The sequence below is a fragment of the Thermobia domestica genome, chromosome 4 (genome assembly GCF_964235325.1).
Source record: "Thermobia domestica chromosome 4, izTheDome1.hap1.1, whole genome shotgun sequence".
Lineage (NCBI taxonomy): Eukaryota > Metazoa > Arthropoda > Insecta > Zygentoma > Lepismatidae > Thermobia > Thermobia domestica.
This window is the reverse complement of record NC_137457.1, coordinates 131,621,735-131,648,981: the sequence shown is the minus strand read 5'-3', so window position 1 is coordinate 131,648,981 and position 27,247 is coordinate 131,621,735. Positions and strand designations below refer to the sequence as shown.

The 27,247-nt window shown below is 36.2% G+C and overlaps 1 protein-coding gene across 1 annotated transcript; it reads left to right on the top strand.

Annotated features, from left to right (window-relative positions):
- Positions 1–18,406: 18,406 nt before the first annotated feature.
- LOC145682871 (uncharacterized) lies at positions 18,407–19,123 on the top strand. Its single transcript, XM_081754237.1, has one exon. It carries the CDS (start codon positions 18,407–18,409, stop codon positions 19,121–19,123), a length of 717 nt encoding a protein of 238 aa, XP_081610363.1.
- Positions 19,124–27,247: the final 8,124 nt, after the last annotated feature.

Genomic DNA, 27,247 nt, shown 5'->3' with positions numbered 1-27,247 from the left:
ACATTGTAATTCGTGGAAAACTAAAATGACAAGCGATAATGTATTAATAACCGTCTTCCGCAATTTATCACCATAGATGGACAGGGCACGGAGTACCTCTCAGGATTGTTCCGCGAGCTGTATGTTTGAAGCAATGATTCGTCGCGATTGACTACATATGATATGTCGGTGGTGTAAATGATATTTGTTTCCATTGTCAGTGCCAGCCTGAGGTGATAATTTACTCGGTTTAACTTCGTTTTAACAATCAAGTGATTTTTGATTTCAATATATGATTCTACGTTCTAGTGCCCAAAGTGCAAAATTTTTGCTGGACAGCTGATTCAAGTAAAAAAAACACATTGGTTACAGACGTTTTTAAGAAAATATTGATCTCGCTTTTACCAACAGAAGGCAAGAACTTCACAATGTAGAATATGACAAGTAACGTGGGTTTCTGTCACCACGCCATGACGCGTCCTCAGGTTGCGGATCGAGGAGAAGGCCTCTAGATATAGAGGTTAGCTGCGAATGTACTGAATAAGCAGTCGCGGGCAGCCGACTAGGAGTGGTCCTCTAGCTTGGGGGTTTGGGTAGGGCTAACAACCTCATCGTGTAAAAAAAAATTGTTCAGAAATATTCACAAAAGCCTCGGACAAGGACAGATAACTTGGCACGACCTCAGCAAAAGAAAATGGACATGAGATTTGGAACATGGAATATTAGGAGACTTTATAGGTCAGGCGCGTTAAAATCCGTAATAAGTGAGTTAGAGAAATACAGGATGCACGTAGTAGGAGTTCAGGAAGTTAGGTGCGAAGGAAATCGATCTCTGAATTCCCGAAATTTTACGTTCTTTTACGGTGAAGGACATACAAATCACCAGTTAGGAAAAAGGTTTGTCGTTCATAAACGTTTATTACCAGCAATTAAACGGGTTTAATTTGGTACTGACAGACTTTCTTTTATTACTTTTAAGGGACGGTAGTGTGATATTATTGCTTTAAATGTACATGCCCCAACTGAAGATAAGGATGACGATATAAAAGACAATTCTTTCGAAGAAGTGGAACGGATATTTGACCAACTCTCGCGATACCATATGAAAACTCTATTAGGGGATTTCAATGCGAAGGTCGGACGAGAGTATATTTTCAAACCGATTATAGGGAACGAACGTCTGCATAAGGAAAGTAATGACAACGGTGTTAGACTCGTGAACTTTGTAACATCCACAAACCTAATCGTGAAGAGTAAAAAATTCCCACATCGCGACGTCCATAAATACACTTGGACATCACCAGACGGAAAAATACAACAAAACATTGATCACGTTTTAGAAGATAGAAGAAGGAAATGTATCATAATTGCTGTCCGGTTGTTTAGAGGGGCTGATTGTGACACTGACCACTACATGTTGGCAGCGATAATAAGAGAGAGGCTATAATTTAATAAATGTAATATTCATTGTCCGAAGACGGAGAGATTCAATTTAAAGAAATTAGAAGAGAACCAGGTAAGAGATAAATACCAGATTGAAGTTTCGAATAGATTCTCGGCTTTAGAAGATTCGGAGTGCACTAGTGCTGAGGATACCTGGATTAAAATTAGAGACAGCATTAAAATTTCAGTAAAAGAAAAATTGCGACACGGGGAAATACGTAGGAGCAAACGATGATTCGACCAGAAATGCATAAAACTGGCAGAGAAGAGAAAACAGGCAAAATTACTCTGGCTGCAAAATGCGGATGAAACAAGTACATAAAATTTTGCAGATATCAGGCGGGAAACTTCCATAACTTTTAGAACAAAGAATCGCAATTTTCTGAAAGCTAAAATCAAGGAACTTGAAGATAATAGTAAAAATGAAAACATCTGGGACATTTATAAGGGAATCAACGAATTTTAAAAAGGCTATCAACTTCGTGATTATATATTAAAGAAATCGGACGGTACAGTTCTCACTGATACGGATAGCATCTTAAATAGATAGAAAGATTTCTTTGCTGATTTGCTTAACGCGCAACGAAAAACTTGTGTGCATGTAGAAAAGGAGATACACACCGCGGAACAGTATATTCCAGAACCCAACCGAATAGAAGTGGAAATCGCAATAAAGAAATTAAAGAAACACAAATCACCAGGTGTAGACGAAATTCCGGCTGAGTTAATTTTAGCTGGAGGCGAAAAATTGTGGAACAACATACACAAACTCATTCTCTTTATCTGGAACAAGGAAGAATTGCCACAAGAGTGGAAAGAATCATTCATTGTTCAAATTCACAAGAGAGGCGACTGTAATAATTATCGAGGTATTTCTCTTCTGTCAACATCCTATAAAATCCTTTCAAATATTCTATTAGTAAGACTAACCCCAGGCGCAGATGAAATTATTGGAGGTTATCAGTTACGGATTTAGATTATATTGATCAACTATCGACCAAATATTTACCATTCGCCAAATACTCGAGAAAAAGTGGGAATAAAATAACCCGGCACATCAACTATTTATTGATTTTAGAAAGGCTTACGACTCCGTTAGGAGAGGAACATTATTATCGTTCTTACAGAACTTGGTAATCGAGAAAGCTAATTTGATTAATTAAGATATGTTTAGATGAATCCCAAAGTAAAGTTCGGGTAGGAAAATTTTGTCCACGAGCTTTCACGTCAAAAATGGCCTGAAACAAGGAGATGCGTTGTCGCCATTATTATTTAACTTCGTTCTGGAATTCGCTATAAGGAAAATCAAAAATAGCAACCGGGGCCTAAAGTTGAACGGTATTCACCAGGTTATGGCATATGCTGAGGATATTAGGAGAACAATAGAAAGAAATGCAAATATCTTATTAAAGCTTGCAGGACATGGGGTTAGAAGTAAATGCAGAGAAAACTAAATATATGGAAGTGTGTCAGGACCGGAATACAACAAATTATGGATGCGTTAAAATATTAAATAACACTTTTGATAAAGTGGATAGTTTCAAATATCTAGGGCCAATGTTAACAGAGGAAAATCATATTCACGGAGAAATTAAATGTGTTATTATTAAATGGAATTCATGTTACTATTCGGTTCAAACTCTCTTGTCGTCGCGAATTCTGTCGAGGAATTTGAAGCTTAAAATATACAAAACTATAATCATGCCTGTTGTTCTGTATGGTTGCGAAACATGATCATTTACTCTGAGGGAAGAACAGAGACTGAAAGTATTTGAGAACAAGATCCTGAGACGAATATTCGGAGGAACCGGAACGGAGAATGGCGGAAACTTCATAACGAGGAACTACATAATTTATATGGTTTACCCAACATTGTTACGGTCGTCAAGTCTAAGAGGCTAGGATGGAAGAAAGTAGAAACGCTCTCAAAGTCTTGACTGGAAAATCAATCGGAAAAGATCATTAGGAGGCCTAGGCGCAGATGTGAGGACAATATTAAGATAGATCTCGCAGAGATTGGAACACAAGGTAGAAACTGGATGCAATTGGAGAGCTTTTGTGAACGCGGCATTGAACCTCCTGGTTCAATAGGCCATAGAGTTAGTTAGAATATCACAAGATTAATTATGAATAACACGACGATACTTACTTGCACGACTGGAAAAACGTTTCGGAAACAAATGTCATTATTTAATTCTAAAGTTAACCACACAGGAAAGGAATGTTTGATGATAATGCAGTAGAATAGGGTGACAAATACATTTTATTAACTTATCGACCCGAAGTGTCGAAAAAGAGGAAATTTGCAAGTTGTGAGACCCCATTATCCATCACCTCCTCCACAATAAGGGTCCTTATCTTGTAAACTGTGTGTTTTGACCTCATGACTTGACACCTCATTATTGAAACCATAATACCGACAACAATATTGTTAATTCATTGCTGGACTGGACACCAAAGAAAGCCTCCAATACCAAAAATGGAGCGTCTGTCTCAGGAAATGATTCCTTTAAACTTTCTGTAAAATAGTTATGTTTTGAAATTTTATCGGTCGTAATTCAAACATGATTGTGATCGATAATTTGTACGTTATTATACAGTTATATAAAGCATTAATATTGTTAAAAGTAAAAATAAATGTATAAAATCTTTGTAAGCAATCCGTTTGACCTTTCTACATATCGACAGACTTTGGAAAATACAGGGGACCAGAATCGTAGCTAGAGATTTCGGCTCCCAAGGAGAATTATAATTTAGAGCCTCGTGTCGGCTTTTTTCATTTTCTTACAATTAAGAAAAGTACCTTTTCTTGTTATGCTACGCTGAATATTTATTAAGCTGCTTGAAATACCATTGCAACAGCCAAAAGCGATCGATATGTTTTCTTTCTTTCTTTCTTTCTTTCTTTCTTTCTGCAAAAATAAGGCTATTTTCAAGAACCTTACTCTGGAATTTTTGCTAAACGTGACAAGACACCCTTTGCTTGCATACAAATCCATTTGGAGTGCTACTATTAGACACGTTTCATACTATCGGTAAGATATAAAATTTCAACTTATTAGAAGGTGTGTGCTTTAAAGAGTTCGAAATTAGTGTAAGCATTAATTTACAATTATAATTGTAATCTCCTGATTTTTATTCTGTAGGAAACCAGACAAATAGCATTTTAATTTAGACTCTTTTGTGTTAAAAATATTCTGCAAAATGTAATGGAAACTCGGAACTCCATTGGACCCATACGGATTATTTTGTCAGTAATTATAATGCTACTGTGCGTTTGCAGGTGTTGATATTCTCTTACTTTTTCCTGTTTGCATTCTTGTTTAAAATTACTTAGGTGTTATTTTGTTTTTCTAAGTCATGTGGTAGGTTTACTAATTTATAGCATCGTCCAGAGGGGTCCATTGGACTTTGATCTTTATTGAGTACAAACATTGGTCAGACTTCAGCTTCGGTTGAAATTGTGCATTGTAGATGCCAGCTTTAGCATTTTAATGTTGTGTTAGCTATCATGTTGAAGCCAGAAGTAAATACGAGGGCTGGAAAGAAATCCATGGCAGCATTGTTCTATCCCCGCGCAAGAACATGCAACACATGTGGAGGGTGTGTATAGCTAATGTAGGTACTTCAGTTACAGTGGGTAGTAGTGGGATGTGTTGAATATAGGTTGCCAAATCACACCGCTCTAAAGGGGATATTTCCCAAGTTACAACACGTTCATGGATAATGGCCGAAATGGCTCGAGGAAAAAACGTCAATCAATGTCACTCTCGTCTACATGAAGCATGTGATAATGATGCATTGCGGTATCGGACTGCTATACTTTGGGTTCCAGTGTTTCGTGCAACAGGTGATAATGTGCAACGGGTCCCAGGCTTAGGTCGATATCCGGTCTGGAACAGTCATTGAATTGATTCAATGATGCACTGTATTTGGGCAGGTGGTAGACTGGCAGGGAATTGGCCTACAAGGTAGCAAATTCCTACTATAGTATTGAAAGTGATTACACAAAATTCTTGCTTGGGAAAACTTGCATTCCGGTGGGTACCGCACCATCTTACAGGCGTTCAAAAATGGGGCAGATACAACCTCGCCTATGATGATTTCGCACATTACAGACGGGAAGATGTGGCGTCGCACAATTTGGTCACCGCGCGCCAGATGAACAGCATCAGCATCTGTATCAAGTTCACTAGCCTTTACCAAGGCATCGCCGAGGTCTTCATTAAATGCAAGCAGGACATCGCGCACCTGATGCTGTACACACATGTTAGGAAAGTAAGCAAGCAGTCTCTGTTTAAGACCGGTCCTGTGCACTCTACATTCATACTTGATTCCCAACATTTGTTCCATCCGCGAAACATATAACTGGGCCAGGTCTACAAGTTTGAACACCGGAGCCGTCTTGCCTTCCGCTAAAAGTTCTTCAATAAACACAACCAGTTGGGCAAAGGGAAGTCCTTCTATTGCTTGTTCATCATTTGAACTTATACGAGACATTTCCTTAGACTTCCGTACGCGGTTGTACAAATTCACGAGACAATTGTGGTGGTACTTCGCATCCTGTGCAATCATGTCCCCAGCGTTGAGTTTCGTCTGTAGGTCCATATCGTCCAGAATCATTGCACACGACCTGACCCGCGAGTCCAGTTGGAATATCGCATCTTCATGAGGAGGAGCACGACCAGCAGTTTCTCCGCAAAAGAAACATTTCACTTCTCGTTGTTTAGGATCAGTACTTGATTGTCGTGACAGACTGCATTTTCGCTTATGGTCAGCAGCTATTTGTACTTCGTCATCTTCGCCTATTTTCAGCTGCCTCTTTTCTGCTCTCTTTAACTTGGTTTGGTATGTCTCAGCATGCAGGTTTTATGGTATCGTGCATTGTTTGCAAGCAATGCTGCTTCAACGCCACTTCGTTCATCTAATGGGCTAAAAAGAAATGATTTGGGGAGAAGCTCAAGGTCATAGGTCCTTTTCAGATATCCTGCGAAGATGCTGTAGCTGCTTCCCTTGTGTATTCCTGGATGGATATGTTTGCGACTGTTGCGTCACTTCTTGACATATGAAGCATAATGACCAGTCTGTCTCTGTTCTTGCTCTTCGGCCGGAGGTAGACTGTACTGTTTCTGCTTCTTCAGCACGAGGCTTCACGAGTTTGAAGACCTTTGACATTGTTCTGGAAACAGAGAAGGAAGCATGAGTAAATATGTAAATTGGTATTAAAAAGCCACATCTTTCGAAATTTCAAAGCTAGCTCAAATTAGTGATTGTTTATAATAGTCCTGCAGTTTAGCTGGATATTTCGACATATTATGCACTTTCTGATAAAAGCACCAAAATTTACACTCTGGTAATATGGTATCTGAAGTGACACTCTGGGAAAGTTTTGTATAATTTTTCCAAAATTATGGTTGTATCTGTAGTTATGCAGTGGGAATAAATAAAAGAGTTAAGTATTACTGTTGTTGATATTGCACATATATATATATATATATATATATATATATATATATATATATATATATATATATATATATGCTTTTGCTACTATTGGGCGTCCATACATTACCAGGATTGCATTACATGTGGCGTCCAGGTACATATGATGTCCGTATACCGGACGCCAGATGGCAATCCTCAATATTTTTCTTCCTGTATGTGCTTCATAGAAAATGATGCTTTTTGTGATTGGTGGTTGGAAAAAATATATTTTATTTACTGAAAATGTTCTTCGACGAGTAATAACTTCGATATTTAAACTTCGTAGGATGTCGAATGGATAGCATATTGGAAACCTATATTCTGCTTTTAGTTCGGTCGTTTACCACCTTGGCGCTCGAGTCACAAAGTTTGTATATTTTGTTTGTATGCTTCCTTTGGAATTGCTGACTATATGGCGTCCGAAGTGTGGCAACGGCGCCAAGTCCCTGAACGCTTGTATCTCCTGCGTTTACATGCATTCCTTTGTAACGCTTCGGCGCTTGGGAGTGGAAGTGATGGCTGAAAAGTTGGGTAGCCGTTTCGGCAACCATCTTGAGTTGCGTTTTATAATCTTTCTTTGATTTGCAATAAGACCTCGTCTGTTGATTGACAGAGACCGCTGACAGTTGAAGAGAGTCGTAAAATGTAATAGGCAGACAAATATCAAGACTATAACACAGGGATTTCGTACTCCACTCCAAGTACTATTACAGTTAGGCGTGAGGTAAAAAAAAATGCCAAACAACGCCTTTCTTGGTGTAAGAAGCGTAAACATTGGACGATGGAACAGTGGCGTTGTATGGATGACGAATCACGGTACACAATTTGGCGATCCGGTAGCAGGTTTTGGGTATGGCGAGTGACCAGTGAACGTCATCTGTGAGTGTTTGTAGTGCCAACAGTAAAATTCGGAGATAGTGGTGTTACGGTGTGGTCGTGTTTTTCTTGGAGGGGGCTTGCACCCCTTGTTGTTTTGCGTAGCACTCTCACAGCGCAGGCCTACATTGATGTTTTAAGCATCTTCTTGCTTCTCACTGTTGAAGAGCAATTAGGGGATGGAGATTGCATCTTTCAACACGATCGAGCGCTTGTTCATACTGCACCACATGTGGCGGAGTGGTTACAAAAAATAATATCCCTTTAATGGACTGGCCTGCATAGAGTCCTGCCTTGCATCCTATATAATATTGTGACCGTCAGCCTGGCCACAAGATTACCTTTTTGGACGAACAGTGTATTTCTTTTTTAACTTTTACAACGCTTATCGTCTGGACAAAGTGCTTTGTAGTAGCAAACTCATTTTTTTATTTCCCCAAAAATAGTTACCAACATATATTGTTCGTCACTATGACTGTTTCATATATTTTTTCTTGATAACGACCAGGTTGGGAATATTTTTGGACTTGAAGTTGATATTGTGTGTGAACGAATTCTCGACGTCTATTGTGTTCTCATGCACTCATATTGCGTCATCCTTCCTACCGTGAGAACAGTGTTCATGGTTTGTAGAAATCGTAGGTGAAATGACTCATTCACACAATTACCATCGTTCGATCCTTTCCACTGAACTGTTTTATGTATAATAGTAGTGTAAAAAAATCTAACAGTCATCGAAGGAATCTACTAGTTCAGACTGCAACACCTGTTTAACTATCATTCCGAAGTTTAACTATCATTAACTATTATCATATAGAGAATAGAAATTTTCGCGGCGAAATGGTCAAAACGAATAAAATGGTAAAAAGTGGATGAAATCCGATTATATCATGATAATTATATCTCAGAGGGACGAAGGAATTCTAAATTATTCTATTAAATATTAGATTGGTGGACAAATTCAGACAACTCTGCCCAGTTACCGACCTACATTTTACATTACAATAAAATATATGATCTCAATAATCATCCCATTTGAGATGCCCATGTGCATAAATTTGCGAGGAAATGATATATAATGAAAGAAATTATTCTCGGAAATATAATTTTTCCTTAATTATTCTGAAGCTCCTACGTCCTTTTTTTAAAAATAAAAACAAATGGATTCAGTACATAGACCGAAAATTATGTGTTAAAAATTTACAATACACAGTATGTTCAAAAAATTTGGTCCCCCAAAAAACTACACTGCCTTAACTGTAATGGCACATTACAAAGCAATCAAGGAATCAATCAATGTAAACAATAATAATAGAAAAAACTGACACAACATTATATATAGTATATAAAATACGAAAAGAAAAAGTAATAGAAATATCTTTTTTAGTTTGTATATAAAAATGAAATGAAATATTTTAGTTTTACGCCGCAGGGTTATGCCGACTATGCTAAAGGAGAAAATGCTTGTGCACAGCATATTACAAGTAATTATTATAATGTGTTGTTTTAAATATTATTATACATACCGGTATTAATCATCTGGAAGACAAAAACTTTAACGAAGAGGGTTGGCAGTCCTTGGGGCATTTTCGCATGATAAAATCGAAATGCTAATGGCAGAAATTAGAAATGTTTTACCGTTGTTTATAAGACAATTGTCAATGGTTTTACACTATTTTGTTTAAATCTTGGATACGTGACCCGCAGAGCTGCAACTAGGGGAGCGGGGCAATCAATAAGGGCGCTGTTAGCAAGAGATCTACGAACGATCAAGAAGAAAGAACGAGTGCTGGATATGAGTAAAAACACATCGCCCTTACTAGTATTGACGCCTGTAAAAGTGTCAATACTGTCGGTTTGCAAAGAAATAGGTTTGTTAGAAATTTTCTTTATCGCTCAGCTCACAACACAAACCTTTCAATCACAGTCACAACAATTTCTGCTCAGTAGTTAGGAAGGTTTTTATACTGTATTTGATTTGTCAATGGCGATGCGATATACGGTGCTAAGCAATGATACATAGAGTACGCAGTAACGTTTTCAAAATCTGAAACGGTAAAAGCCTGAAATACTTGTTTGGTGTTTTCGTGCGTATGAGTTTGCATAGTTAATGATGCTTTTGTACCCACCCGGATTAATCGTGACAATGAGAAAGAAGATATGAAAATGACAGAAGTGAAAAGACCACTTACAAGCTGCTGCTCGCGGGAGATTATTAAAAATAAAGGTAAATGAGGAAAACTATAACACTTTCGATCTTCAAGCAGTTGTAGAATAGGACCTTAACTTGGAACTACAGACAAAATTTTATACCCTCCAATAGCAACTGTGTCTAATGGACCCACGGTGATTTTCTTTTTGCTTTTTCCTAGCCAATAATGTACACTTTTTGAAAAGAGAATCGTCTCAATATTAAATTACTACCATCTTACCTTTTATTAACTAGAACGTCAATGGAATATAGTTACGTTTCATGTTTTTTCTCTTTAAAAAAATAAAGTATCATTTTATTTATAAAATAACGAACACTAAGGTACATAGTATTGAAATGTAGACGTCAGAAATTTATTCCTATGTAACAGAAAATTTCGTCTAAATTTTACCCCTGATTTCGTCTAAATTTTACAGATCACTTTTCACAACAAAGTGCATTTCAAGGTAGGTCCCTTACGTTTGAAAATAAGTTAATCGGCAGATAAGAAGAGAATAAATTCAAAAATTGCACTTTTGAGTAATCGAAAAAATGTATGAGTAGTAGTACTTTCTTCAAAATGTACCAAGTTGTACTTCAACCTGAGAGTACTGTTTATGAATAGTGTAGTACTTCAAAAATTTCTATGGATCCATAATTGTATAAAGTTTAAATAAAGTGGTGGAGTTGTTTTCTTCTTAAAACTTGTGAAGAGTTTGCTGTACACAATTAGCAAAATACGTTTAACATGAAAAAGAAAATTATAGTGTCGTTTAGCTTAGAACTTAAAAGTGAACAACAGAACTAATAATACAAAATTTCAAAATAGTTGTCAGAGCCTGCAAATGGTCTATTACTCGATTCACTCTGTATTTGTGCAGTTTGTCGGTGAGTTGAGCTGCTCACGATAATTGCCCAATGCTTGAACCTGCTCTCATAAATCTTCCATCCATTATTTGTTGCTTCAAAGTACAAGTCAAATACGTTGGAAAATAAATCTGAAAGGAGCAGGGGATAAAAAAGAAGTCTAAAAGTACAAGAGTGTAGAAAAACAGGAATAAAACGAAATTCAATAGTCTGTTTTGTGCTACACAAAATTTATCAATGTTTAAATATACTTCGGGGATTAGAATGACAGATCCTTGTGGGCCAAAATCGGGCAAGAAATGAAAAAAATCTTACGTTGGATTCGTACGCGTTAAAATGCTGATGGATTCGGACGAAACTACAAAAGGTTGTTTACTAGTTCAATGTATAATCCTGGGCTTGAGGGAAAGAATATTTCAGAAGGGTATGGCTAGAAAATTAAAGAACGGAAGAACACTAAACTGAGTTGATAGGATTTGAATAGAACTTTTAGTGGGATATAGCGAGATTGCAAAATCTCTATACTACTATGAAAGTGATATAATTAAGTGATTCATCCTCTGTCTTATCATCTCTGTCGTAACAAGTTGCACTCTAAATCACATGTCGTAGAATGATTTCTTGTTATCCGTAATTAACGCAAACGTTTTATCGTCAGATTTAAGATTTTTTCATTGATTGCTACTTTGGCATTGTAAGTGGCATGCATCATGATTTTAAAGAACAGCGTCCATAATTCTGACTTTTGCAGCAGTACATTTTTATTTAACGTAGTTATTAATAAACTCGAAAGCTGATACGTAACCTTTAGTTACTGAAAAATCGTATTAAATGTCGGTGTTTTGAAACGGAAAATATCCCTGTTTTATTAAATGATTTCGTGAACTTATTAAAATACTTGTACCACCAAATTTTAAACGATAAGATGTTCTAAGAAGAAATATTTACTACATAGTAGCTGGCATTTTTCGCATTTATTATCATCTCATTCGAGATGTCATGATATTATCATATCATGTGCGAGGGAAATATGTCCATTATTAAACGTAAACGGTCTTATTAAACCTGACGTTTCATTGTACAACGAAGTCTAAAAGACAGGGTTCCTGTATGATTCGTTTAACATCAATGTCAGGGGGACGAAATCTTAACTCTTTCAGTGACAGTTGAATCAGTTCTCACTAAGACAAGTATCTTTTTTCGCATCTACGGTTTTACACTACAGTACATTCTAATCCATTTCTTCAAGAAATGACCACATAATTCTATTTTGAATTAACGATCGTAGGGATGGAAAAGTTGCAGCTTAAATGAATGAAGGTTTCCCTCGAGAAATCGTGAACGGCTAAATAATTTGTCTCATTCTCCTGCCCTTCCTTCCTTTCCAAATATTGTATTTACGCTTTCATAAGACGCACTTCTTAAAAACATTTCATCCTCCAAATCAAGGTGCTTCTATGATTAGAGTTATAGTAGGTTCGGCGTACAGTTTGCACTGTTAGCAAGACCCAATTAAGAGCAGAAAACCATTGAGTTTAGCTGGAGATAGCTAATCCCGTCAGTAACGATTCTATAAATAATATACACTAGGTATACCCATATTTCTGGAGAAACAGGGAAATTGTTTTATCTGGAAACTTGAAAATTGGAAACTGAAAACTCAAGACGAAAATTTTCATTGTTTGTTTTCCCTTGTTGATTTATATTTTCCATTCTCAAAAATCAATGGAGGCTAGTTTTTCGTTTTCGCCAAGGTGCATCTTACACCTGCGAGTGTCTGAGTTTCGCCAAAATACAGCATTTAAAAATGGCTTGCAACCCACTTTAATTGAAACCTACATGTGAATTTGTTAAACTTTTATTCTTATAAACGGTTTAGAAGAAACGCATATTTTACCAATTTTTCCTATGTTTCCGGATTTTGACTCTATGTTGGAAAGCTCCGAATCACATAATGAACACAATAATGCTTTAATAATCACATTATGTAAAGAAGTGAACATAATGCTTAAACCATAAAAAATTTTGTTATGGTACATTGTCACTTCATTTTTACCATTTCTTGTGTATTGCAGCACTTTTCAATTATTCAGTGGTTATATAAATGAAATTCAAAGCTCAAATTTTACACAACACAAAATTGCAATTGAAGAAGAAAAAACTCACCATACATTTTACCTCAGTTGCATATTCATTCATTTAAATAAACGAAAATGTTATCTATACATATAAATAAAAGTAAATCTTATATTTTAACAGAATTCAACACGAGGTTTGAAACTAATAGAAGTGTTTTCAAAAATCAGGTAATTATTTCACTTACCCTTTTTTTTCAGGAATTTTCCAGAACTTTTAAAGTAAGATGTGTTCACCCTGTACAAACCAAGAAAAATGCCTGGGAAAAGCGTAAACATTTTTCTTTATAAGTTCTGGAAAATTCCTGAAAAAAGATACGTGAAGCGATTAACTCTTTTTTGAAAACATTTCTATCAGTTTCAAACCTACTGTTCAATTCTGTTCAAATATAACATTTCCTTTTTTATGCGAATCTAAGACAATCTCAAGTGTAAGAAGCACCTTTAAGTGAAACGAAGAAACTGTACTCCGTTGATTTTTGAGAATAAAAAATAAATAAGCCTAGGAAAAATAACAATAAAAACTTTTCAGACCACTCGTCCCATTCTCTGCTTATAATGCAGGTACACACTTCAAACACAATGTTGAATGACCTCATCGTATACATCGAATCAAATGTATGTGGCGATCTTTCCCATCCTATTGCGTAGCTGGAATACTTCCTCGGTGGTCCACTCCATAATTTCAAATGAAAACTTGTATTAATTTTAAATTCTTTTTAAGTGTTATAGAAGGAGACATTTTTTTCAGGAGACATTTTTCGTTAAATTCTTGGGATTTTATCTACGTCTGTTATTTGTTGTTGAATTGCTACTATCTCATCACCAGTCCTAGACATTTTTATTGGCTCGTAGCGCACGTATATACTACAAACAACTAAGAAGATCTAGTGCCCCAAATTGTTCTCTTCACGACAGACTCACAGCGAAAGCAAGGAATGAAATTACATGTTGTACATAATTAGGAGATTTGAAAATACCTTCCCCCATATGATGAAAAATATTTCAAATGGCATGAGAAACAATTTGCTGATCGCTTAATGTCACGATCGATAATTTAATGTCAGCTTTAGGTGCAATAAAGATATGTAGAGTGTTTTTAAGATATTTACTACAAGTTTATGAACTTAAATCCCAATTTGTTTGCTAGAACTCCTGTGTCTACAACTATATTACGGAAATCAATTTTCAATAACTACTAAATTGCAAAGTTCTATACAAATTATTGCACACTGATGGAGAAATAATCTTTTGAATGGTCATTAATATTGAGCACGGATGAGACTGGTGTATCATATGTTCATCTTAAACTCAAAATTATATGTGGAAAAGAGAAAAGACTTTCGGGCAAGTTGATGGCACTTTTACGGACATCAATACTAGTAAGGGCGATGTGTTTTTACTCATATCCAGCACTCGTTCTTTCTTCTTGATCGTTCGTAGACCTCTTGCTAACAGCGCCCTTATCGATTGCCCCGCTCCCCTAGCTGCAGCTCTAGGAAAATAACGTTGTACTTTCTACTATTACATCTGGTGCACGTTTTGGTGGAAAGTAGCTAGAACACGATTGTATCAACGTCCATCTTTGTTTGGGACATTGTCCCACATTGGACACATATGAAAACAAATATCTTAATTCATGGTTCAAATTCTGATAGAGAGTGAAGATAACAAACTTGTACATGTCCCACTTCTGGGACATATGACGTACTCAAAATATAGGAAAATACCTCCAGAAATTCGTAACTTACACATAGTGCACATGGCAAGACAAACACGAAAATGAACGATTTTCGCACATGTAACACTACAGCTTAAACACCATACGTATGGAAAATAGAAAAACATGAGAAATAATAAGAAATGTCTTAAAGCTCTGATTCTTTACAACTGTGCAGTAGGAGTAACAAAATGAAATACACAAGCATGTCGGGAGGCTGCACAAGAGCTCTTGGCAAACAAAGTGGGTACTCTTCAAAGAAATGAATACAGAGAAAGTGAGGCTCCCTCGAAGCCTCAGGGCTAGAGCGCTTGCTTTCGCTCGCGTGGCTGCAGTTTCCAATCCTATTGGGAGCCCACGGCCTCACATTCAAGACCCGAGTATTTATTTTCCTATTTTTCGCACGTGGGAAGGTGTCCCAGCAGTAGTGGGACATGTTGACATTTGTTCATTAGCTACATGTTGATATGGCCACGCACATTGTCCAAATTTCAAGATCCATCATGCGATTCCACTAGTGGCATTCATTTAGTTCACCCAGTTTGTATGTGTCCTCTTGCACAATTTCAACTTCGCCTCAGTTGTTGCATCCTTATTAGTATGCAACCATGTCCATCTTATGCATGGATTGAGGGATTATTATTGGTGAATTGGCAATTGCTTTCATGTTCTTGACGCTAATCCTTACATTTCCGACGCTTTAAACTCACATTTACTCAGTATGAGTGCATTTCTTGGCATTTTTCGATAAGTGTTTTCACACTTGTGACTCACCCGGCCGACACTCCAGATCTCTTTCTAGAGCATTTGAGTACAAATTCGCTACACTTAATACTCAGAAAGTCACTGTTGGTCTGCATCCGTACCTAGCAATTATGCAACCACACACTACGGCCATAAAGGTGTCCGCCATTTTGTATTTGTTCCAGATATCGACTTAATACAAATGAATTATTGTTACCTGGTAGAAACCCTATCAATTCATATCCATTTAGACCAACTTTAATTTGGCAGATTATCCGGCACTCCCTACGTTCATTTGGGGAATCCCTTGCGCGTGCATGGTAGGATTGTGAAACATGCGAAATTCAATATAGCAGGTGTGACTTCTTCAGTGAATTTTTTACCCGCCCTCCTTACGTTTCCGAACTATTGGCGTCCGAAAGTCATTTTCCCACGCTTTCGGCACCTTGTATATCTGAAATTATGTCCAGTAGCTGAAAGTTCAAGAGAGCTTTTTTCTTGTCTCAGTGGTAGGAGTCACTTCTTAAGAGTTTTAACACTTATTTTGCAACATCCGATATATATATATATTCAAGATGATGGCGTAGTGAAAGTTTGATATCATCGTCATATATTTATATTCATATATTTGCATCTAATGTGGCGTGAATAAAATTAGTCAGTGTTTTAATCAAGAAGAAACACACAGAACATATAATCTTAGTATTTATAATCAGTTTAATATAATTATTGTGCAAAATGGATAACAACACTCGTTCTAACAGCAGAAACAATGGACTGACGTCACCGGCTGCAGCTTTAAGTAGGTCAGAAATTATGAAGGATATATGTGATGAAGTGGAACGTACTGTGAAGACATCTGAAGTCATAAACCTAATCGTCGAATCAATAATTAAACCTGTAACGCGTGTTGTGATAGAACGTTTGGAAGAATTGCTGAATTTCAATAGTGAAGTGATCGGGGACTTACGGAAAAAGTTGGTACAAAGAGACAAGAAAATAAGTGATCTAAAGGAAAATATAGATGCGTTAGAACAATATCAGCGTAGAAACAGCTTAAGGATCTTCGGCGTACCTGAAAAAATAAATAAGAACTCATACAACCTCGCACTGAAAATCTTTGAAAAGAGACTGTGTGTAAATTTAAGTACAAGGGACATTTGCAGTTCTCATTGAGTAGGACAGAAGAAGCCTGGTAGTATACGGCCAATTATTGTTAAATTTGATAGTTATCGCTCACGGGCTGAAGTGTTTAATCAGAAACGGAAGCTAAAGAACTCTGAAATTGTGATAAGAGAATACTTCAACGATTGCAGCTACTGCAATAGGCACTTAAGAAGTTTAGCTACAAGAATGTGTATACAAGGAACGGAAAAAATTGTTGTTATCATCAACGAGAAAAGAACTACGTTACGAAGGCTTCTCAATTACAGGAGCTGTAAAGTTTGCACTCTGCAGTGTGTGAATGATGACCTTGTGTGTAGTGCAAAAGTTTGTAAATTGCACGTAGTGCAAAAGTTTATGTATGTTACAGTTATCTGTTCTGTTCTATGTTACAAATATATTTTATACTTTAAAGAAAAACTATAGTAAGTCTAAATCAACTTTGCTCTTTTGTTATCTGCGTGCGGTCAGTTGACAAATTCGTAATATATTAGTGGATATAGAAGTTGAACTTGTACCAATGTTGTAAGTTACTTACTCATCACGTTACAAATCTCAACTGGACAAGATGAAGTTAACAAGCCACAAAAAGGTAAATTTTAAACACGTTTTATTAAGTGTGGGTTAAGCGATAAATACAAAAACGCCTATGTCAGAACTGCATTTATAAGGCGATTTTTCCCCATACTGTTATTTCTTCTTTACTGTAAGTTAAGTCATCTATGTTCTATTTTATTTTATGTTTATTGGTAAGAAGGCAGTCATTATATCATGTGTGTCAGTTTATGCTTTCAGTTTCGTCAGAGCTCAATCACTGCTTTAATGGTGTTTTTTTTTCACATACATTTTAGTTATAACCTATTTATTTGAATATGGATAGCACAAACATAATCAATGCAGAGTTTCAGATCCTTACTCAATCTGCTGCTTCGTCAAATTTTAAGGTTATGCATTCACATGTCCGTTCTCTTTTTCCTAAAATTGACGAAGTACGGCTACTAGCTGCCTCCACGAAATGTTCCATTTGATTATATCGGAAACATGGTTGGACGATTCTATAAGTACAAGGCAAATTGAGATTCCAGGATATTCAGTCATTTGCAGTGACAAAGGGAGGGGTGGAGGGATGTTGATTTACTACTTAAAACTTCTTAAGGTGAAAGTTGTTGACTTTCAATCTAACGATGTTGATCAAGATATAGAAATTTTAAATCTTGTTGTTAATGTGAACCACTTGTCAATTGGTATTGCTGTATATAGATCTCCGAGCATACCGTATAGGGAATTGTAATTATATCCACAAGTCGACAAATATTCGTTGTTGGTGACTTCAAATGCGATCAACTCTCTTCAGATAAACATGAAACTATTTACTTGAAATCTATTATTGACATATTTGTTTTCAGACAGTTAGTAAATGAACCCACGAGAGTCACTGAAACAACTGAATCTTTGCTAGATTTAATTATTACTGACAACACGGAACAGATACATTCGTTTGGAGTTAGTCCACCCACTGGAACGTCAGACCACAGCGTAATTCACGTCCCTCTGAAGCTTCATACAATATCCAAACCCTTGTAGAGTAATTCAGTGTCGAACTTACGCTTCATTTAATACCAAATCGTTTTATCATGATGCACAGAATTACAACTGTTATAAGATTATTCAAGTGGTAACAATAAATAATAAAGTTTAATTTTTGCAAAAGTCTAAAGTCGATACTTTTGATAACCATGTACAGCTCAAAACGAAATAGCTAAAAACACTCTTCATTGTATCTCAAGTAACACAAAACTTTTAATGAATTTGCGTGACCGCGCTTACAGAAAATATAAAAGAACGAAGAAACAGTTGCATTGGGAGGATTACAGACGCTTGCGTAACTTCACAACTACTGTTGTTCGTCAAGAAAAGACTGCGTATTTTTCTGATCGTATGAGATCTACCAATGATGCACGCAACATATGGAAAACTTTATGTGGTCTTGGTGTAGGTAAAAGCGATTCATGCTCCATTCTTCCGGACGATGTAAATGCCATTGGAGCTATAAATTCACATTTCACAAGTGTCTATAAAATGTCTGAGACAAGCACTGAAGTACTTGATCAACAAACGCTATGGCTTTCGTCGCGTAAACTTAATAGCAAAATTGAAACGTTTAAGTTTCACACTGTAAACGAAGCAGAAGTTAAAACTGCAATACACGGTATTAAGTCCAAAGCATGTGCGTTTGATGTAATAACAGGAAAAATGCTTCGACTGTCTGGTCCGTTTATTTTAATTCCACTGACTCACATAGTACATTACTCATTAACTCAAGGTTGTTTTCTAGAATTTTGGAAGCCAGCGAAGGTGGTTCCACTGCCCAAGAAGATAGTTGTACAGTGTCTTGATGAACTTCGCCCCATCAGTATACTTCCAATTATCTTCAAAGTACTAGAAAAGGTAGCATTTCAGCAATTAACGACTTATATCAATAAACATGAAATATTGCGTTACTCAATCCGGCTTCCGTAAAGAACATAGCACAACAACAGCCCTTTTTAGAAATTACAGATTCAATTTTGAATTGAATAGAAAATGCAATGGTAACAGTTTTAGTCTTGTTGGATCTTTCGAAGGCTTTCGATCTGGTAAATCCTGTACTCCTTCTGGACAAAATGAAATATTATAATTTCTCGGAATCAGTTATTAAATGGTTCCACAGCTATCTCTCTTGTAGACAGCAACAAGTAAACAGGAGAAAAGACTAGGGTATCTACTTAATCCCTGATAAAGGCAGGAGTTCCGCAAGGTTCAATATTAGGTCCCCTATTATTTTCACTCTTTTCAGCAGATCTTTCTACAGTCATACAACATTCATCAGTTCACTTATATGCTGATGATACACAGATCTTCATTAGTAGTACGCCTGAAAATATTATGCACACAATAGAGTTCCTCAATACAATAGAGTTCTTTTAGCTGTTAGAAATTGGTGTCTTAAGAATGATCCATTACTTAATCCATTAAAATGTGTTTTCACTGTATTGGAAACATCACACTAGTAGAGCAAAGTCAACCCTGATGACCTAAAAGTAAATTTAGTGAATTCCAATAGCCCATTTTCTCCCTTTGTAAAAGATCTAAGCTTAATAATAGACCAAGTACTTAGCTGTAATAAACACATTTCTGAACAGTGTATTAAAGCTAAGCGCATCTTACGACAGCTTTATAAATTAAAAGGCTATTTGTCACAAAAAACAAGATTATATCTTGTTAACACTCATTTTGTCTCTGTTTGACTACTGCGATTCAATATATTGTGTTAAAATATAACATTAATAGGTGGTTAGAACAATTCACTCTCCATTCGGAGTTGTGTATGAAATGCCGATAGTTGAAATGTCACAAAGCTTGTGTGTTAAATTAACACAAATGTAGAAATCGCTATTGTTTTCCGCGTGATTTTCCAATATGTTGGGCATCTAATTATAAAGCCTTACGTAGAAGATATAGACAAACACAGTAGAACGAAACACTTAAACAAATCCAGGTATTTGCAAAATTTCAACATGCAAACCGCGCGATGTGTTTTCAATTGTCTTACATAGTGTTTCTGAAGAAATATGTCAACAGCGAGAAACAGCACCATATTACAGTGTCACTTATACACTGCACTAGAGCTCACAAGTCAACAAGGTGGACTGTGTTTCAAAAATGGAGGAAAACAAGTAGGAAAACAATTAAGAGGCAAAGACATTATAAGGATATAGATAAGAGTTTCCTATCATTCTTTAACAAGGTGTTGTTGAAGGTTGTATTTCGCACCATCAAGAAATACTTCGCAATAAATTTTCGGGAGGACAACAAAAAATTCGCCATATTTAAAGGTGCCATATTGAATGGCGGTCAAATATGATAAATGGCAAGGGGGTCAAGTGGGGTATCAAGTTTACTCTTGAATCCATTTCCATAATCAATGTTTACATATCTATTTTCAGTTCAGAGTTAAGAGCTCTCTTACCCAAGGAACATATAAACACTGTGCAAGTTAAATTTGTGTTATGGAACACGGTCATGCGAGCAGTTGCAGGGTTTTAACTAATGCAGTAGTATTCACTTGATCTACAATAGCCACTATACCAATAAGATCTTGAGCCTAGTGAGAGAAATCATTAATTAAATTGAAATGCCTATAGTGAAAAATGGAATAGCAGCACTGTAACAAATTATAAGCACTTAAATGATGTAATATAAGGCAAATATGATTTTACAAGGATATGTCTTGAAGTTAAAAAGTTAATAGATAAATTAATAGATTAAAAAATTAATAGATAAATTATCACAAAAATCATATAAACTGGTGCACATAAGCAGATATTAACCTACTGACCTTTTGCTCTTCAGTTGTGTTGATGGAGATCCATAACGAAATGATTAGCACATAGCATCATGGAGCAGTACAAACACTTAACAAATGCACTTTCGTCACAATCTTCATGACCACAGACACTATTTCTACTTGCAACATAGTCTCCAGAGCATTTGTAAATGAACCAACTATTTCTCTTGTGACGCACCCACATTTTTGCCATGCATATGCAAGCATGCCCTTTAGGACTGGCGCACAAAAGTGATGATACACAACAGAGTGCATTTTCATTATGAAAATTCTGTCATATAACTTGTTCGGTGTACCAGAAACAATGAATTTATGTCAAAAATAATCCTCAAGTATCCGAATTACCAGTTTATATTGCCGAAAAAAGTATACATCAAGAGGCTGAATAAATTTGGTCGTCCTTGGGGGTATAACTTCAACACGAATGTTTTTCTCATGTAACAATTCTCGTACGTCTTCACTTGTCTGTCCACTCCACGAGTCAAGCAACAGCAGGGAATCCTCTTTCACATCATGAATAAACACGTCTTTTAGCCACCGTTTGACGTGTTGGCGAGTGAGTTTACCTGATTTGCTCGCATCAATAATAATGTTGAAAGGTGTCTGTCTAGCTAACTGTTGTTTCATTTTGGGTCCGAACACGCCTTTAGGCTCCTGGAAACATATTATATATATATATATATATATATATATATATGTGTGTGTGTGTGTGTGTGTGTGTGTGTGCCTAGCCGTACTAGGGAAATGTGAATTTGGATGGTATATGCGTGGGACACTGAGGCGAAAGACTGAACGACTGCTGTTGTATGTTTCTCACCTATTTCTGACAGAGAATAAAATAATACAAGAGATCATTTCGTACTCAAACCTAGACTGATCAGTATTAAAGATTTATTCACTTTTGTACGGTTTCTCATGTATTATTTTATTAATTTTAATCACAAAATGTTTGGCATTATCAAGTAATTCACCTTTGTTTTCAACATCTTTCTTCGTTACAAATTGAGTAATCCTTCGTGAGTGAATCCTGTGCTCTTTTTTAAATTTGTTAATGAAACCACGAAAAGCACGAAATGGATACTTCAATTTCCTCGCTGTCAGTAACAACGCTTTTAAATGATAATCATGTACTGTAAGTCCTTTAGTGCGATAAATGTTGAATGTTTCTAGTACTTTGTATTTTAGTAGTGACATGACGTGAGAGCGAGGAGGTTTGTTACGGAATTTGAAAGTCTTATACACAAACGCCGTATTGAGTTTCTTCGCTGCAGCTGCAACAGTGTTACGTTTTCCATTCTTTTTCAATAATGCAACGTGCTCCTGAATTTGTTTGCATTTTTTTAACGACAGCTTCTGTTACACGTACAGATTTAGTCCGGCTTGGAGATGACATCTCCTACTCGCTCGTAGAAGGCTCACTTTCACTAATTGATGGACTAGCTATCTGTTCCAAATCCATTTCGTTTGTCGAATCTTCACGCTCACTCTCTGTGTCAGTGTCTACATCTATGTGTCACTCAATGCTAGAGAAATGTTACCATCATATTTGGTTGCTATCTTGCAAGCAATGTATCTGCAAATGTCTTATCTTCTACTCCATTCTCACTCATGACACTATATTTTCTCCACCACTGCTTGATTTAAAATGTTGACTACGTTTATTGGATTAATTGTTCTCATTTTATGCGCGGAACGAATGTTTCACTGGTCCAACAAATTCGTTCGTACCGAACGTCACACTCCTACCCTCACCAAAATTGATGTACTACCGTTTGTCATTCGGAGACAGATACCATACACCTCACTAATAACCAATGTTTGAATTAGTGCCTGTAGGAAAACTCTCTGAACTCTGCGTGCTATGTCTTAATATAATAAACAATAGTCTAAAGTCAAGAGAACTAATAAGTCTACTTTGTTAGTTTTTAATAGTTCGGAGTACAATATTGGAGAAATTCACCACATTCCCATAGAGTATTTCAAACACAAAAATATATATATAACATTGTGACTGTTAAAGCACATGAATATACAAATCTCAAAATGAATTTCTTGAGTTGTCAAGTACGTGATTTAAATAATAAATAAATCCTCGAAACACCTGCTACAATTAGTTATTTATCGCAGTTTTAATATGAAAACTAGTCTTGCCCTTATTATAAGCGAGTGTTTTATCATTAAAGGTGGAAAGATACAGATATTTAATTATGTAATATTGAAGGAAAAACCAAGGAGAGGTTTTTTTTATGGATTGCAACTTGATATTGAATCTTGTAACAATCTTTATTGCCATCTCTTCTTAGCAGGTGTGTATGGATTCTCTTATCACAAATAGAACAGACACAAGAAAAAGCGAATTCTAAGTATCCAGGTATATATTCTAAGAATAGGCTGTGAACTGATAATTTAAATCCCCTCCATTGTTCAATGCGTCAGCGAGAAATCGATTTTATTTAGACAAACTGACAATAAATACATTAAAGTATTTTAACTTCGTAATATGCACGGTAAATTATTGGTTGACAAGTATGAGTATTGAAAGGAACGCAATATTCTGCAACAATGAGGGTCTTTGCGTAAGGTTTCAAGATTGGAGAAGGAAACACAATATAATGGACCATCTAAAATTGCCTAAAATAGATTTTTGGTTTGATTCAGTTCAACGTCCCACATTTATGCCCGCTGCGCTAAAGGATACCTGGACCTACTGATTAGAGTGGATTTTCTAATATATATCTGAACAATCACTTTGGTATTCTCTGCTCGTCAGTACTATTAAAGAATGTGTTTCATCGACCACCAGTCTATTCCATCGTACTTTGAAATAGGTATAATTTATAACACTGCTGCTAATCCATTCTTCTCTATAGGCATTTCAATTTAATTAACGATTTCTCTCACTAGGCTCAAGATCTTATTGGTATTGTGGCTCTTGTGGATCAAATGACTACTACTGCATTAATTAAAACCCTGCAACTGCTCGCACGACCATGTTTCGTAACACAAATCTAACTCGCACAGTTTTATTATGTTCCTGTAGGTAAGAGAGCTCTTAACTCTGAACTGAAAACAGATTTGTAAACATTGGTTACAGATATGGATTCAGGAGTACATTACAGTGCTATTTGATACCCCACTTGACCCCCTTGCCATTTATCATATTTGACCGCCTTTCGATATGGCGCCTTTCAAGATGGCGATCATGCACTGGAAGCACTCCCACATATAGATGCCCTATCCCGATTTACAATGTTGAAGTCAGACCTACCAAAAGCTTTTTTCATTTTTATGCCAAAAGGGTATATTTGGACATTGCCTATTGGATTTCAAGCTGGCGTCGGTGTAGCAGCTCAACGAAGCATTTGCGCATCGAGTGACTATTACTACATTACTTAGCATCTCGAACTGAATCTTGTCACTAATTTCCATCAAAATTCAACTCTTACGATTTATGGACCTTCCTCGTAAGTTACTTAGAAAGAACACTACTATCTAACAGTCTTTTACCTTAAATATAGTTAGTTTCTTTTTATCACTAAATAGAGGTATTAACTACTGTAAAAAGTTGAATCTTTTTGAACACGAGATGACCGTAGTGTCCCAAAAAATACCAGAGTGTATGGGTCGCAGCGGGTGGTTAACCGTAACGTCATTTGGCAGGTGACATTTGATGTTAGCAGAGTGCAAAAAAAATGTGTTTTGCAATCAGATTTATAGTATTACGCCATGAAAGTCATGAACTTCCAACAAAACTGAGCCTCAATTTACAATTTTGTTTCAATAAAGGCGCGAATGATGCGCAGGCTTGTAAAGAAATTTTGTATGTTCATGGGTAAGATAAGTTATCAAAACCAACCGAAAGGTTGTTCATGACAAGTCAAGAAACTAAAGACGTTTCAGGTGGTTTCATTCTAGTAATATTGATGTCCAAAATTCCACTCACAGAAGGCGAAATTAAAGAAAACATGTATGCTAGTCTGCTTTTGGTGAAAGTCAAGCAAGACTGGCGTGTAAAAAGTCATGACATTATCCCTGACCTAATCATTCATCGCCAATCGTGATAAACCATTTGGAGAAAGCTGGCTACAGGAAAGAAGCTCAACATATGAGTGCCACATGATCTAACTTAAAACATTTACTCAATCGAATTTCTATCTATGCGTCTTTACTGAAATATAACGAACTGGAGCTATTTTGGAAACAATCTTATCCCCCCTTTCTGGTTTCTTTACAAAGCTCTTTAAAGCTATTTAGCTTTAAAGCTGATTAGCTATTTCCTTAACTCACTGCTATTTTCAAAATTTGGATTGCTTTATAGAATTTGACGGATTTTAGAAGAAAACTGAATATATCTAGATTGAGAAGAATCGACGCTTCTGTGATGCTTTCGAAAATTGCGGGTAAGAGATGAGAAAGTATGTTTTGTGATATTTATAAAAGGTTGTGCTTTTGGCGTCTAGAGCCAGTTGATTCTTCTATAAATTTAAGTGAGAAGACAACAAATCTCCTGAAGTTGACATTAGAATTGAATGGAACTATACGTGTGAGAAGCACAGTGTTGTTGGACAAGAGCAATCGAAAGAAAACTTTATGGTTATATAAAAGAAGATTGCCTACCAATTCAATCTACCAGAAAAAGAGAAACAATATCCTGCGGGGAGAAATATGTGGCGTGGAGCAGTGTAGATCGAGTTCAAGGATTTCCGAAATGAAAAGAAAATTGTTCATATAAATATTGATAATAAAATTTTATTTGTACCGTTCCAACCCCCACCACACACATTACATAATCACCTGTGAGTGGATGGTGATTTTGGAAACTGCTACTGGAAGTGGTCATGATACAACTACTGTCTTGGCCATTTACGATTGCCATCTAGAGTCCTTATCGTTTACAATTGCAGATCTATTTTTCATAAGTGTGACAATCAAATGCAAGAAACTTTCCCGGTTTTTCCATATACTGAGAGAATCGCATACCTTTTATTGGCGACACTCATTATCCGATATCAACTCACATAGCATGAGTCAAACTTTTCCTGCTTGCCGATTACGCGGAGCCGTGAACGATAACCATGACATGTATCAAATTTGTCTGCAATTTCAGGAACACGTTTTCAAGGGACGCTTTCACACTGTTCCTAAGGAGTTCATCAGAACTGCTGTTGGTCATTGTATGCTGGGTTCATTTTTCAATGTTGTCACTGGAACGAAAGTTTACTAACTGATAACATATAATGTGTTTAGTCACCACTCTTGGACCAAATGCACTGTTTGTATTTCGCAGCAAGATGTGAAGAATGTTCCAACTTGAAGTCTTCAAAAGAAAACACCAGTCGCATTTATGAGCTTTAAATGGCGTGCTTTCATGCATTCCTGTTCAACGACAAGGGTCCTTTTTTTTACAATCATTCAATTAAAATCAATCGAAAGCGAGAGATTGAAGTTATTATTTTTATTATTATTATTATTAGTATTATTATTATTATTACAACCAGTAATGCTATGCTTGAAGTAGCAAGCGATACTTTTCCTTCATCTCACTAATTAGAACGCGAAACTATAGGAGCAAATCTTTTAGCTGGAACAAAACAAATACTATGTTTTATAAAACTCGAAGCTTTTTGCTTTCAAACAAAATTTCAGAGACGTGTTTTATTTAAAATGGCTTGCTTTATCACATTACTGACCTAGTTCAACTCTAAGCTGAAGGAATGCCATTCTGGTTGCCATTGGGACTGTTGGTTAGAAAATTAAGAATTATTTACGCTTAGAATGTAATGCTTTTAAAATAAATTCATTGCATAGTTGCGTAAGAGGGGGAGACCGGGAAATACCACTGGAGACGAGGTGGTAGGTTCTTTCGTTTGACCAGAGTAGAAAGAGATATCGAGAGGGAAAGGAAATTCTTGAAAGTTTACACTTGTACCTCGTAGTACATAGAAGAAAGAAAAAAGTAGTTAAGAATGCTCTAAGAGCATTGCCAGAATGAACTTTAAAAAGTCCATGGCTAATTGCTTTTATTTAAAAATGGTATTTGTCTCTTATAAGTAGAGGGAAGGTAATTGCATATGGAAAGCTGGAATACATAAAAAGCATGTTGCTTGAACCATGAACCTGGATATTATAACAGTAACATATTCAATTGAACGATTCGAAGTAGAAGGGGAATAGAAATTACATACTAAACAGAAGCTGAGTAGACCCCAAGCGGCAGCGGAATACGAAAATGTTTCAATTATTGTTGAAGCTAACGC

Bases quoted from the DNA above. Each gene is read 5' to 3' on its own strand.
- LOC145682871 (XM_081754237.1), top strand. From the start codon at position 18,407: ATGAATTTGCGTGACCGCGCTTACAGAAAATATAAAAGAACGAAGAAA.